The 14,411-nt window shown below is 55.0% G+C and overlaps 1 protein-coding gene and 1 long non-coding RNA gene across 2 annotated transcripts; both read left to right on the top strand.

Annotated features, from left to right (window-relative positions):
• Positions 1 to 521: 521 nt before the first annotated feature.
• LOC103670028 lies at positions 522 to 10,359 on the top strand. Its single transcript, XR_005835959.1, has 5 exons — positions 522 to 607; positions 1,327 to 1,531; positions 6,502 to 6,706; positions 9,766 to 9,825; positions 10,320 to 10,359. It is a non-coding gene; the product is annotated as an uncharacterized LOC103670028 (long non-coding RNA).
• Positions 10,360 to 12,596: 2,237 nt separating this feature from the next.
• Positions 12,597 to 13,788, top strand: LOC121103743 (protein phosphatase 1 regulatory subunit 35). Its single transcript, XM_040634855.1, has 4 exons — positions 12,597 to 12,905; positions 12,987 to 13,239; positions 13,318 to 13,454; positions 13,538 to 13,788. The coding sequence occupies exons 1-4, from the start codon at positions 12,675 to 12,677 to the stop codon at positions 13,709 to 13,711; spliced, it is 795 nt and encodes a 264-aa protein (XP_040490789.1). The 5' UTR covers positions 12,597 to 12,674; the 3' UTR covers positions 13,712 to 13,788.
• Positions 13,789 to 14,411: the final 623 nt, after the last annotated feature.

The raw sequence follows: 14,411 nt of genomic DNA, 5'->3' as shown, positions 1-14,411 counted from the left end.
GGGGGGGGGGGGGGGGGGGGGGGGGGAGGCTTGCACCAGAGGCTGACTTCGGGAAGGCCATGGAAGGCACTTCAGGTAGTTGAAGGCTCCAGCCTGGGGGGCTGAGGACTCCCTTCCTGTGGGAGAGGGGATATAAAGCTGGAAACTGAAGGAATTTGCACTTTACCCTGAAGTCACTGAGTAAGAGGGAGGACGGGTACACAATGAGGGCGGTGCGTGCCAGACCTGGCCACCCGCCCGACCCCGTGACGTCACCCCGCCAGCCCGGGGACCTGGCCGCCCGGGGGTCTCCCCGGCCTCCTCCCTCGGTCGGGAGGCTGCAGGTGGGGGAAGCCGGGCCCGAGGGCACCACGCTCCGGGTGGGACGACAGCAGAGCGGCCGCCGAGCGGGGGTGGGGGGGGGCAGTGGGACCCGCGCGACCTATCACTGCGCGCTCCTGGGCTCCAGGTGGCGCTGCGGTGCGCGGACGCGGGTTCCGCCCGGGCCTCGCCGCCGCCCTCTCGCCGCGCCTAGCTTGGCGCCGGGATCGGGATCGGAGCTGACAGCGGCCTTGAGGGGCGGCGGCGGCGGTGGTGGCGGTGTCCGCGAACAGGGAGGGGACCCAGTGTGAGCCCCCGAGCGCCGGCCCCGCCCCTACTCCCGGGGCCCCGACGGCCTTAGCCCACGGAGGAGCCCTGCCCCACGTCCGCAGGCTCCGCCCGCCGTGGCCACGTGGGCCGTGGCACCCTGGCTCCACCGTATGGCTCATTTCTAGTTAAAACGACTACGCCACGAGCTAGTGAAACCCGTCCCCCGTCCAGGAGCAGCCGGCCCCTCTCCCCCTCTTTTCCTCCCGCGTGTCGGCGGCTCCTGTTCTTGTCCCCATGTCCACTATCACGGGGCCCCTTACTTCAGCCTGGCAGAGCTTCGCCTCCATCATCTCCTTTAGTCCCGAAGGCAGACCATCCCTGAGGCCCTAAAGCCGTCACCGCCCTTTTCCAAATGCACAAATTGCGCTTTAGAGGGGTTTAGTATCTCCCCTAAGAGCTCTCAGTGATACTGGTCGGGACACAGGTCTGCGGGGCTGGAGCCCTGGTTACCTTCTCTCTCTGGGAGCCCCTTCCTCCATCCTTCCGGGCCACCCGTTACTGTCTGTAGTGTAGGTTGTGCACTGCACAACTCCGTAATCAACATAGATATATGGAACCATTAGGGCAATTTCCCATCACACGGCAGTGAAGGGATTTATGGAGGGGCGCATTTTTCATTTGCCCAAAATTGCCTTCCGGGCTGCCCCAGTGTTCCTGCAGCCACCTCTCCAAGTGTGTTCCTCCTCTTCCCAGCAGGTCCACCTGGCATCTAGATTCCACGCTGCTCCTGGCTTTCTGCAGAAGCAAGGAGGTCTTCATAGAGCCTGGCCCAAGGGATCTACTCTCAGGTGACATGGCACGATACGACTCCTCAGTGGGATCCTTACCTATAAACAGATCCGTGCTTGTGTGTTTGTGTTGGGGGTCACCTTATCTGCCAGGCCATAACTGGCCCTTACAGGTGAGCGTCTTGTGAGCAAGATGAGATGTTCCTGGCGGGATTCCTGGGGGGCACAGGCTAGGTGGATGAGCCCTATGAACCAGGAATGTTGATCCTCCAAGCTGATACTATGAGGGCTAAGAGGTGGAATCCTCCCCTTCCAAGAGCCACACGGGGCACCCTGCAGTTTTGAGGGTGGATGGAGGAGATCCGGAGAGGATGGACATGGTCTCAGGAGCAGTGAGCTTGTTGCATGGATGGTTCCAGCACCAAGTGGGGCAGAGATGATGCTGGGAGTGGAGTGACAGAAGCTGACCTGGGGTCTGGAGGAGAAGGATATGGAAGACCAGTCTCCTGGAAGTGGAGGAGGGGAGGGATACCTAGGCTGCACTGGGTGAGGGGGAACACCCCGGGCTGGGACCCCTGGCCTGAGAGTGGAGAAGGAAGAGGAGAGCTTGATCGGATTGAGGGACCCTGGTCTTGGCGCCCAGTATCCCGGCTTAGCTTCAGGCTGTGGTGGGGCTCTCTTGGAATGGTGCTTCCCATTCCAGGGCTTCCCTTGTTCCTGCCTTTGAGCCTGTACCCTGTCTCACATCAGTTCCTTGCTCATTAGATGACTCCCAAAGCAGAGAACCTGCTCCACCCCTCCAGCTATCACTGCACCCACTCTGTGCTTCTAGGGTTTTCTCTATTGCCAAGGAGCAGCCATGACCTCAGGCCCAACTCTTTTAAGTTGCCTCAGGACACCTGCTGCTTCCTGCAGTGCCTGGTGAGCCTGGCTGTTGTGGGCACATTCTACACAGTCATCCCGAGCTGCAGCTCCTGGCTGGGAGGGAGGCCTGGGGGCTGGATGGGGAGGCTGCCTTGGCCAGTGGGGCAGGCAGGATGCTGGAGTCCTGGGGAGAAGTGAGGGTCCTGGGCAGGAGAGAGGAAGAGGCTGGTTGCAGGAGGTGCCAAGGGGAGGGGACAAGCCCTTGGGTGAACTCAGTGTGTGTGTGTGGGGGGGTGTTTTGGGGGAGGGGATGTTCTGCCTGGAACGTAAGCTGCTCAGAGATCAACTAATAAAGCCCCACCTTTAAAAATGAGAAGACTGAGGCCCAAAGAGGAGAGAGATGGTGTTGCTGGAGGGGGTTGGGGGGTGGGAGGGCGGTCCTTTGACTTCTGGCTCCAGGGCCCGTCCTCTGTGGGACGTGAGTCCCTCCTACTCCTCTCTCTGTCCCCAAGAGCAGACTTTGGACCTGGGGCTGAAACTGCGGTATCTAGGCGCACACGCACTTCTTCGGTGGCCCCACGCTGGTGTGGAAGGCCTCCTTCTCTGCCAAGTTCACTTCGTGCTGGGCTGCCCGGTTCCTGCGTGCAGCCCCTCCATCCCCTCAGCCCAGCACCAATCGACTTCAGCTCTCTGCTCAGCCTGTTGGCGCCAGAGCAAGAAGCTTTTCCTCGGCCGAGTATGTGGATAGGAAATGTACTGGGCGTGTGGGGGTTCTCTTAGGTCGAGGGACTGACACTGAGCATGGCAGAGACGAACTTGCGGGGGGGAGGGGGGCGGGTGCTGATTCCTAGGGCTCAGCTCGCAGAGCAGCTTTCGCTCTCCTAAAACCCAGTGTCTAAGGCCTCAGTTTCTTGAGCATGCTTCCTGGTCACTGCGGCCACCTGATACTTTGGACATGAGACTAGCTATGTGGCGCCCCAACCCCGGACCTTAAGATGTTGGAGGCCACTGGATGGGCATGGCTGGACATGGACCCTCCCCATTAACTTCTTCACATGGAGCTCACATGGCTCCCCATCTCTTTCCTCACACAGAGGGACCCCGGTCAGTCATTCCTCTAGAGCGTCAACACCAGCCTCCCCTCCCCAGTGCCTGCAACACTCAGCCCGTCTCCTCCTTCCCATTCTTCCTCCTCCCGCCTTCACCTGTTTCCTTTGGCAACTCTCTGGAGCCTGGGGAAGCCCTCTCAGGGCAAGATGTCCTTCAAGACCAAATCCTTCCCACTCTGGGGCCTCCAATCTCAGCCCCCCAGCCCTGCCAAGAGAAAAGTGTGGGTGAGATCCTGGGGAGCACGGTGGCCAGAGCCCGAGGTGCAGCCCAGACCTTCCCTCAGCTGTCTTAGTTATCTGGGGCTGCCGGAACAAGTTGCCACAAACTCGGTGGCGTCAAACACCAGAAATTCATTCTCCCGCAGTTCTGGAGTTTGGAAGTCTCAAATCAGTTTCCCTGAGCTGAAATCAAGGTGTAAGGAGAGCTGTACTCCCTCCCAAGGCTCTGGAGGGGAATCCATTCTTTGCCTCGTCCAGCCTCTGGTGGCCACATCACTCGGATCTCTGTCCCATTGTCTCCTTCTCTTCTGTGTCACATCTCCTGCTGCCTCCCTCTGTTAAGGACACTTGGGGTGGGGCCTCGTATCTCTGGGAGGTCGTTATCCAGCCTCCTATACCAGCAAAGCCTGGAGGGGACGACCATAGAATCCCCAAGTTGTGCAACCCTAATAGTATCTCTCAGAGGCCTCTTTCCTGCCCCCTGCCCCTCTTGCAGGTTGGGAAGCACTAGGGGTTGCGGGTAAGAACCTGGGTAGTCAGACCCCAGGGGATGGGCTGGGGCATCACCACTTACCAGCTGTTGTTCTCAAAGTGTGGGCCACGGCCAGCAGGAGCTTATTAGAAATGCAGTTTCTAGGGGCGTCTGGGTGGCTCAGTCGTTAAGCGTCTGCCTTCGGTTCAGGGCGTGATCCCGGGGTCCTGGAATCGAGTTCTGCATTGAGCTCCCTGCTCCACCGGGAGCCTGCTTCTTCCTCTCCCACTCCCCCTGCTTGTGTTCCCTCTCTCGCTGGCTGTCTCTCTCTGTCAAATAAATAAATAAAATCTTTAAAAAAATGCACTTTCTAGGAGCGCCTGGGTGGTGCAGTCGGTCAAGTGTCCGACTCTTGATTTCTGCTCAGGTCATGATCTCAGGGTTGTGAGATCGGGCCCTGCGTTTGCTCAGCGCTCAGTGCAGAGTCTGCTTGTCCCTCCCCCTGTTTGCTCTTGTGCGCGGGCTCTCTCTCTCTCTCAAATAAATAAAATCGTTAAAAAAAATTAAAAATGTGAATAAGACTTATAGCAAACACACAATGATGGGTAGGATTAAAAGAAGTTATGTCCCCAGAGGACTTTCTGCATGCCGGGATCTTCAGGGTAGCTGCTTAATAGATATTTGTAGCACAAACGAAGGAGCTCTCCAGTGAGTAATAATGGAATATGAATGGTGTGGTTTTCACTTACTCAACAAACATTTACTGAGTCGGTTTGGGCCCTGCCCGGTGTGAAAGGTAATTCCCCACGGTCCCCGACCTTGCCCGGCCACAGTGGAGAGGGGGTAAACTGATGTCTCAGTGCAGGGTGAGAAGGGCCCCAGCTAAGGGGTGTTCGGATGGGCTGTACGAGCCCACAGATGGAAGGAAGGAAACCATTGCTGCTTTCCGTGCTTTCACACATGCGTTATCTTTTCCATCTCTGAAAAGAGCTCTCGTGCACGGTCTGTTTCCTATGCCGACCTCCCGCCGGCCGCCGAGCGCTGCTCGGCCCCTGTGCACTGCGATGCAGGATCTGCAAAATGGGAATCAGCACCCCCCACGGGGTCTTGCTTTAAGCAGCACGCACAACGCCTAGGCTAGAGGAGGTTCTGGAAGATGTTCAATCTCTTCTTGTAATTTCCCCAGCAAGCCTGTGATGTAGGTATTTACATTCATTTCAAGTCCAGAAAGGAGAGAAACATGTTAGAGACCTAGGCCAAGGTTAGGTTACTGCCAGCCAGCCCAAACCGAGGCGTTGAGCTCCCTGGCAGCAGGGGGCAGAGGATGAAAGGGATGGTTACTATCTTGAGAGCTCCTTAATTTACATAACAAAGGAGGCCACCGAGTTCCTGCGGGAAGCCCTGAGCGCGGCTGCCCCCAGGCTGGCCCTCTCTCGCTCCGGCTCCCAGCGTGAGGCTTGTGGGAAGCACAATTTCTTCAGCAAAGCTGCAACCGAGTCAGGAGCCTGCTTTGATTCAAGGGGAGGGGACATAGACCCCACCTTTCAAGGAAAGGAATGTCAAAGAAATTTTGGCCATTAAAAAAAAAATCACCATATTACACAAATCCCAAATTGTCAGAATCAGGGATAGTGTTTGCAACCTGAAAAGAGTACTTTTATCTGACAAACACTTATTTTCTCTGTCTGTGGCAGACCCTGTCCTGGGCTCTGGGGAACACGGCCCCGCACTGCCTTGTCTGAGCATAAGCGGCAGGCAGGTGTGGGGAGAGGGAGGGTGGAATGCCACCCAGAGGCAGGTGCCCTGGGCTCCGGCCCCCTGTACCTACCAGCTGGAGACCGGGGGTCTTATAAGCGCTAAGGTCTCCTCTGCTTTGAGCCCCCAGGTTCTAAGAGAGAGCCCGTCTGTGGCTGGGCTACCCGTGGGGGCAGTGTGCGGCAGGTGGGGACAGTGTGGGGGCAGACACAGGCTCAGATGAAGGGGAAGGCTTTGGGGGCTGCGTAGGCTTTGGACAAGAGAGAATGGAGGTCTGTGGAGCCTGGGGCCCCTTGTCCCAGTAGTTCTGGGGAGAAGAGTCCCATCATTCCCCCTGAGACTCCCCAGCCTCTGCAGTAATGCACACCAGCGGGCTCTGGGCCAAGTTTCCTTCTCTGCCATCCTGAAGCCCTGTTGGAACCTCAGCCCCCAGGTAGGACCTCAGACTTTGGGTCCCATCAGCCTCCTCCTTTCCCTTCCACCCCATCCATCCTCAAGTTTCCACACAGCTGTCCAAGCTGAGGTTACTACTGGGACCACTTGGTCCCTTCATACTGTCCCAAGCCCCCAGTACCTCACCTCTGCCCCCGTGACCTCCAACTCTCCTCTCTGCCCACAGCATCTCTGCCCCCACCCTGTCTTTTCCTGTTTGGTTGGCTTTAGCAGACGGTCCCAGAGCTACTGCTGAGAGTGGAGTCTAGGGACTCTGATCCTTCTCTTCCAGAAGCCGCCCCCGGGCTATGGGAGGATCCCACACCAGCACCTCCCTCGTCTGATCTAGAGGCTTCCATGAAGTCACGCTTCACCCTCGAGAACTCCCAACACCTCCTGAGTGTCCAGTCTCATTGACTAACAGACTGCCCCCATCCCATTGTTTTGAGGTCTTGACTCCCTGCTAAGCAGAGATCGGTCAGGATCTGTGTGCCGAGGTAAGGCCAGCAGCTTACTACATGTCCTTTTGCAAAAACTTCCCCAACACGTGGCCCCATCTTCCAGGATTATGGCTGCATCTTCCATGGCTTTAACCCCACCAGCCCTGCTCATGGCCTCCATCCCCTTTCTTGGAACTCCAGTGGTTTTTGACCAGCCTCTCCCCAGGCTCTTTTAGGCCCAAAGCAATGGGCATCCACCTTGTATCGGCTATGTTGACATTAAGGATATTCGCCTTCCCAGCCAGCCCAGGCCCTCACGCCCAAGAGGCTCCCCCAAACTGAGCCCAGCTCCGCTCAGTTCTCCGTACCCCCAACCCTGACCGTCTGTTTCTGCTTTTGCAGCTTCATCCAGTTTCCCCTTCTTCGTTTGCCTCTGTGCCACCCGGCCTGTGGACAGACCCTGTTCCCCGCCCTCAACTCCTCATCCCAGGAGCTGGCCTCCTCCCATATCCCTGGAGACTCACATTCAAGGGATCTCATCTTGGCCCCCTTGTTTCTGTCCCTGTTGCTGGTGGGGGGGGGCGTCAGGCCAGAAGGCGTGGAGTCAGGGTGCTGGCCTGCAGCCTGGCCTGTGCTCTCCTCTCTGGATCATGAGAAAGGAGTGGTGGGCTCAGGCCACGAAACCTCGGACTTGATTTTCTGCTGCGGGGTCTACCCTGCTAGCCCCTGAGATGGGGCAGGATGGGAAAGGGGGGCTGGGAGCCATGGGGGTGTGTGTAGCTGAGGGGGGGGTTACAGCTGTTGGAAGTGCAAGGCCAGCGACTCATCCTCCATCACTCCCTGTGTGACAGGGACGCAGTGTGGAAATGTCCCTGGGCTGGCCCCCATCTGTAGGCAGCAGCCAGTTTGGGAGTGGGAGAAGGGAAGTGAGGGTCCCTGCAGGTAGGGTTTGCAGAGGTTGGTGGTAGAGGGCTGTTGCCTCATTTCTTTGACTTGGCTTGGCTGTATTGGAGGGTAGCTTCCTGTGGAGCCTTTGCCCCTCCTCTGCCCCCTCGACCTGGCAGGGCTCCTCAGCTGCCCATCCCAGCCACTCCGTGGGTCACTGCATTGGAGACATCCCACCGCACTTCACCAGCATGGTCCCTTGAAGGACCTGTGACCCTATCCTGTCTCCAGTCCCACCTAGCCCACCCATAGCATCTGGCCCTGCAGAAGCTCTGGATGACCTTGAACGACCCCTTCCAGCCCTCAGACTCACCTTCCCCACACAAGGATCCAGGTCTGGAATCACCCCTCCCAGATGGCTAAAGGGAACACCACTACCTGGCGGGGTCTAACCCATTAAGACAGAACCTAAGGGCCTCAAGTATGACCTCTTCCTGGGGGCCTCTTCCTTCAGCCTTCACCCCCTCCCCTCTCCCCACCCTTCCTTGGATGGGAGATGATGCAGAGGTGGGACCTGCCCGGCCTGGGGGTGGTGGTGGAGGGAGGGGTCAGTTGATGAGGGCTTGGGCGGAGCCCCCTCACTTGGCAATCTCAGGTAGTGGGGTCAGGGAAGCTTCTCTGTTTCTCCCCTCTTTTGCTTAGAGTTGGGGGGGCAGTTACTGGACCGTATTTTAATTTCTCTCCTAACTCCTTCCTCCTGGGTTCCCCCTTCCCACCTTCTGCTGTCCCCAGACAGGGTTTGGTTTGGTGTGGCATGTAATTGAAATCCCTCTTTGCAGAAGGGGGTCCAGCTCTAGAATGTGCCACCATGAGGAGACTCTGAAGTTAAGGATAGGGAAGGAGTCACTTGTCAGAACCTTCTTAAAGAGAAGTTGTGTTGTTGTTTATTTCTTTAAGAGGGAAAGCAATTCTAAGCCTCTCAGCTGGTCCAGCCAAAAAATTCTTAGGAAGAGTGGGAACGAGCCTGAGACCCCTCGTTCCCTCACTGCCACCCCCATCCTCATATCTGTATTGTTTTTTTTAAAAGATTTTATTTATTTATTAGACAGACAGCCAGCGAGAGAGGGAACACAAGCAGGGGGAGTGGGAGAGGAAGAAGCAGGCTCCCAGCGGAGGAGCCTGATGGGGGCTCGATCCCAGGACTCTGGGATCACGCCCTGAGCTGAAGGCAGACGCTTAAGGACTGAGCCACCCAGGCGCCCCTCACATTCATATTGTTTCGTTAATGTCATTTGGTGGCGGACTTTCCACTTCCTGGAGGACACCCACAGGCTGGCAAATAGAACGGCTTGTTCTTATCTCTGTGTCTGGGCCGAGGAAGAGGTAGTGGCTAAATTTTAAGGCTGAAATTGAGCAACTGAACTTTATATCCCTCAGCACCACCAAGGCCTGCGGGTTAGTTTCAAGTTTCAGCTCCAACACTTCCTGTGTGCCAGAGCCCCTCAGCCTCCTTCAAACAAACACAACTTTTTATCATAGAAATGCTCAAATATATACAGAAGTCAGGGAAATAGTATAGTAACTCGCCATGTACCCATCACCCATCTGCAACAGTCATCCACGTGTGGCCAGTCCTGTTTTCTCCACACAACCACCCTTACCCACTGCTCCTCTTCCCCAAACCAACATTACTTTCAATTCACATTTTTATTAAGATCCTTGTAGATTCACATGCAGTTGTAAGAAATAACACGGAAAGATCCCTTGTACACTTTCCCCAGTTTTCCCCCATGGTAACTGCTGCATACTGAATATTTGTGTCCCCCCCCAATCCATATGTTGAAACCTAATCCCCAGTGTGTTGGTCTTTGGGAGGTGATTAGGACTCTTTTAAAAGAGACCCCAGGCAACTCCCTTGGCTTCCACCGTGGGAGGACACAGAAGACAACCACCCACAAGCCAAGAAATCGTTCCTTCCTAGACATTGGATCTGCCAGCACCTCGATCTTGGACTTCCCAGCCTCTAGGACTATGAAAGATAAATTTCTCTTGTTAATAGCCACACAGCCTATAGTGTTCTGTCATAGCAGCCCAAGCAGTCGGAGACAGTAACATTTTGCAAAATTATACTATACGATCTCAAAGATACTGACTTTCATATAATCCACCAATCGTATTTGGATTTCCATGTGTGTGTACATTAAATCTATACAGTTTTGTCTCCTGTGTAGGTTCCTGCAGCTACCACCGCAGTGAAGAAAAGGAACAGTTCCAACACCAAAGGATCTCTGGTATTGCCCTTTTATGACCATGCCCACCGTCCTCCCTCCACCTCCTCCACCTCATCCCTAACACTTGGCAATCACTAAATCTGCCTTCTGTTTCTTTCTTTTTTTTTAAAAAAGATTTTATTTATTTATTTGACAGAGATAGAGACAGCCAGCGAGAGAGGGAACACAAGCAGGGGGAGTGGGAGAGGAAGAAGCAGGCTCATAGTGGAGGAGCCTGATGTGGGGCTCGATCCCATAATGCGGGGATCACGCCCTGAGCCGAAGGCAGACGCTTAACCGCTGTGCCACCCAGGCGCCCCTGCCTTCCGTTTCTAAACCTCTGTCATTTCTGAAATGTTAGATAATGGAACCATCTGGCATGTGATATTTTGGGATTGGCTTTAGTATTATTACTATTATTATTTTGCTCAGCATAACCTAGCCATTTCATCCAAGTTATCATATATCAATAGTTTGTTCCTTTTTTTTAAAGATTTTATTTATTTATTCGACAGAGATGGAGACAGCCAGCGAGAGAGGGAACACAAGCAGGAGGAGTGGGAGAGGAAGAATCAGGCTCATAGCGGAGGAACCTGATGTGGGGCTTGATCCCATAATGCGGGGATCACGCCCTGAGCCGAAGGCAGACGCCCAACCGCTGTGCCACCCAGGCGCCCCTAGTTTGTTCCTTTTGATTGCTGAGGAATACCATAATTTAACTCTTTACCTGGTGAAGGACATTTGGGTTGTGTCCAGTTCCAGGCTATTATGAATAAAGCTGCTATAAACATGTGTAGAGGGTTTGAAGAGCCCAGGGATATGGAATTAGCTACTACATTCTGGGGACTACAGGTACTTACTGGGTCCATTGTTGTTTCTAAGGGTTCTTCAGTGGACAGAATTAGAATATACTTTTTAGGGCACCTGGGTGGCTCAGTTGGTTAAGTGTCTTTAAAAAAAAAGAATTAGGATATACTTTTCAATTTAAACTAAAATACACCAGGAGTTCGTAAGCCACTTCCCTGAATTCAAGACAACAGGGAATTTGCATAACACCATTGATTTTGTATATGTATTTCTTTTCAACTATGCCAAAATTCCAGTCCTGAAAGTATCAACATAATTGTTTTATCTTACACATTTTCACCGGTTCCTAACATGACTACTGAATACAATTTAAGATTTTAAGGCAGCTTTTTTTTTTAAGGTTTTATTTATTTATTTGTCAGAGAGAGAGAGAGAGCACGAGCACACAAGCAGGGAGAGGGCAGGCAGAGGGAGAAACAGACTCCCCGCTGAGCAAAGAGCAGGGCTTGATCACAGAACTCTGGGATCATGACCCAAGTCTTTCCGACTGAGCCACGCAGGTGGCCCGTTTTTGTTCTTGTTTTTATTTTAATGGGAGTTAATTTTGTTCTTAGGATAGATCTTTGGGATGTACAGTTAAATGACTGTGTTTTCAAGTCATTCAGAAGAGTTCCCTTCTGTGTAGTTATGCCACCAACTAGATACACACTTAGGTTCATTTGTTTAATTTTAAACTTAGGGACTGATTTTTTAAAAATTAATGTTTGTCATATAATCATGGAAAACATAGCTTTCCAAAGTCAAATACACAATACTATATTCAAAGTCTAGCCTCTTTTCCTTTTATTCTGTTCTCTCCTTCTCAATGTCAGTAACCATTAAAAGTTTTGGAGTTATACTTCCACTTTAAAAAACACACACAAGTATTTACATTTGTACCTCCCTAATCTCACAAATGAATAGTAGAGGGAATTTGCATACTTTCTTATTCTTCTCTTCAGCAGGAAAGCCTGCAGTGTTTCACTCCAGAGATCCTCAGAAACGTGTGTGTGTGTGTGTGTGTGTGTGTGTAAAATTCGCGCAGCTGTGCATTCCACCTGATCTTCCACAGCAGTTTCTGGTAAGATAAAGCATGTGAAAACTCTCAAAACTGCAGTGGTGCACAAACGTGCCTGTTGACTGAATATTAACCCCTTTTGGGGGAGAGCCTCAAGAGTCACGCGCCGACTTAGCACATTTTGCACAAGAAGAAACAGGCTCACAGAGCTGAGAGGACTTGCCCCAGGGAACAGAGGGAATGGACAAGCGATCCAGTCTCCTGCCCTGCAGTCTAGGAGTCCAGGATAAATCCACCGAGACCTTCTTTTTAAAAACTGTATTCAACATAGAGATACCTGTTTTTATAGAGACGAATATTTTAGGGGGCCCTCGAAGGGGAAAAAGTCACAAAAGGCCCTAAGGCGGAACGAGGCACTTCTCGCCCGGGCAACCACGAACGCCCAGAGTCCGGGGAAGGAGCCCGGGGCTGGGGTCGGCGAGCCCCGCCCTCACTCATACTGGGAAGCTCCGGTTCCAGTCCCGAAGAACGCCCGGAGATGCTGCGGAGGCACTGACGAGGGAGGGCCGATGCGGGGCTTCCTGACCTAAAGCTGTCCATTTGGCGCCCCGACAGAAGGGACTGACAGACACACTCTGGACTCCAGCAGAAGTCAGGTAAAGACTCTGCAGGACAAAGACGCCACGTCCAGGTTTCCGGAGGAGGAATGGTCCTCGTGAGGACCCGTAGGGCTTCCACGGGCGGCGGTTCCAAAACTCCGGCTTAGGGGCGGGGCCGAGGTTTTGCGGGCGGAAGCCCGCGGGAAACGGGGAGCCGAGCAGTGGAAATGACGCTTAGTAGCGCCAATGGGATGGAGCGGGGGCTGGTCTTCCCGCCCCATTGGGTAGGGGCAAGCGGTTTCCTGTAGCGGCGACCGGGAGGGGCGGCGGAGGGGGGGGGTGGTGGCGAGTTCGTGTCCCGTGACCCCTGGCCTCCAGAGAACTTGCACCCCGGCAGCCACACCAAGATGATGGGCTGCGGGGAGGCAGAGCTGGAGTTGGTGGAAGGGGAGGAGGCCCTGGCGGCCCCCGGGCCACCCCCAGAACCCCGCACCCCGGAGCCCAGAGCCCCAGTGCCCGAGCCTGGCCTGGACCTGAGCCTGAGCTCGCGGTCCGAGACCCCCGAGCGGCCGACCTGCTGCCCCGGCCGGCGGAAGGGGCGGGCGGACCGGCGGGGCGGGGCCCGCAAGGGGCGGCAGGTGAGCTGGGGGAAAGGTCTGGCCGCCAGCCTGCATACAAGCCCGCGCCCACCTATTCACCGTCCCGCTCTCTGCTCCCAGGTCCGCTTTCGCTTGGCGCAGCTCTCTCCCGTGCGGCCCGAGCCTCCGCCGGCCGCCGCAGCACCTAGCGAGAAGCCCGCGGCACCGCAGGACCTGGGGGCGCCCGCGCAGCAGAGCAGCCTGGCTTTGAGCCTCGAATTGCAGGCCGCGCGGGCTGCAGCCGGGGGCCAGTTCGATGCCGCGAAGGCCGTGGAGGAACAGCTGAGAAAGTCGTTCCAGACCCGCTGCGGCCTGGAGGAGAGCGTGGCCGAGGGTGAGAGAGAGACGGCCGGCGGGGCGCGGGAGTGGGGATGAGAGGCGCCGCTCACCTCCGCTCCCCCTGCGGTCTCAGGGCTGAACGTGCCGCGCTCCAAGCGGCTCTTCCGAGACCTGGTGAGTCTGCAGGTGCCCGAGGAACAGGTTCTGAACGCTGCGCTGAGGGAGAAACTGGCGCTCCTGCCACCGCAGGCCCGAGCCCCGCCCCCAAAGGTGAGGGACCTGGGCTTGTTTTCGTCTCGTGCCCCCTTCCCCTTCCCGAGTGTAACCTTGCTTTGGGCTCCAATTCCCAACAGGAGCCACCTGGGTCAGGGCCAGACATGACCATCCTTTGTGACCCAGAAACATTATTTTATGAGTCTCCACACCTGACCCTGGACGGTCTGCCTCCTCTCCGTCTTCAACTCCGGCCCCGCCCTTCAGAGGATACCTTCCTCATGCACCGGACACTGAGACGATGGGAAGCGTAGACGTGCAGGCTCCCTGGATGGCTCGTTAATATTTTTGTGTTAAAACTTTTTCAGAATAAAGTGGTTTTGCTAACAAATGGGACTCTTCTTGGGAGCCTTAAAACGGGGTCAAGCCTCAGGATGGAAGCTGTCTGGACGTCAAGTTTTTGGCCTTTTTGGAACTTGGTAGTGATGGCAAGTTGAGAACACTGTCCCACCTCTTAGTCATAGAACCACGTTTATTCCTTTGCACTATTTTTTTTTTAAGAGAGTGAAAGCATGCCTAGGGGGGTGGGGGGAGACGGGAAGGGGGCAGAAGGAGAGAATCACAAGCAGGTTCCACACTCAGGGCAGAGCTGGAAGCAGGACTCCACCGAGTCTGATGCTCAACCCAGTGAGCCACTCGGGTGGGTCTGTGTTACACTTCAGGGGGTCCTTCGCTAATTACCTGGCTCAAGGAGCCTGCAAGGGAGCTAGCTGTTTGCACCCAGTTATTGAAATTACTCCCTTGCTTTTACCTCTAGGGGCCTTGCCCATCTTGTTTACACCAGATCCAAGAGTGCTCAGTATTTGTCAAATATTCAGGGTTCCAGGAACACGACCAGCTGCTGAAGACTTCCACGTTAATTGCCTATTCATCCAGTTGCACATCACAGAAAAGGTGGGTGGGTGGTCCTGGAGCAGGCGGGTGGTCTGATCAGTAGTGCCTTTTTCTAGCTCC

Source organism: Ursus maritimus, unplaced genomic scaffold (assembly GCF_017311325.1).
Source record: "Ursus maritimus isolate PB19 unplaced genomic scaffold, ASM1731132v1 scaffold_2, whole genome shotgun sequence".
Taxonomy (NCBI): domain Eukaryota; kingdom Metazoa; phylum Chordata; class Mammalia; order Carnivora; family Ursidae; genus Ursus; species Ursus maritimus.
This window is presented reverse-complemented; position numbering and strand designations above follow the sequence as displayed.

Excerpts from the sequence above, each read along its gene's own strand:
- LOC121103743 (XM_040634855.1), top strand. The coding sequence starts at position 12,675 with ATGATGGGCTGCGGGGAGGCAGAGCTGGAGTTGGTGGAAGGGGAGGAG. Across the intron at positions 12,906-12,986 it reads GGGCCCGCAAGGGGCGGCAG|GTCCGCTTTCGCTTGGCGCA; the intron begins GTGAGCTGGGGG and ends CTCTGCTCCCAG. Across the intron at positions 13,240-13,317 it reads GGAGGAGAGCGTGGCCGAGG|GGCTGAACGTGCCGCGCTCC; the intron begins GTGAGAGAGAGA and ends CTGCGGTCTCAG.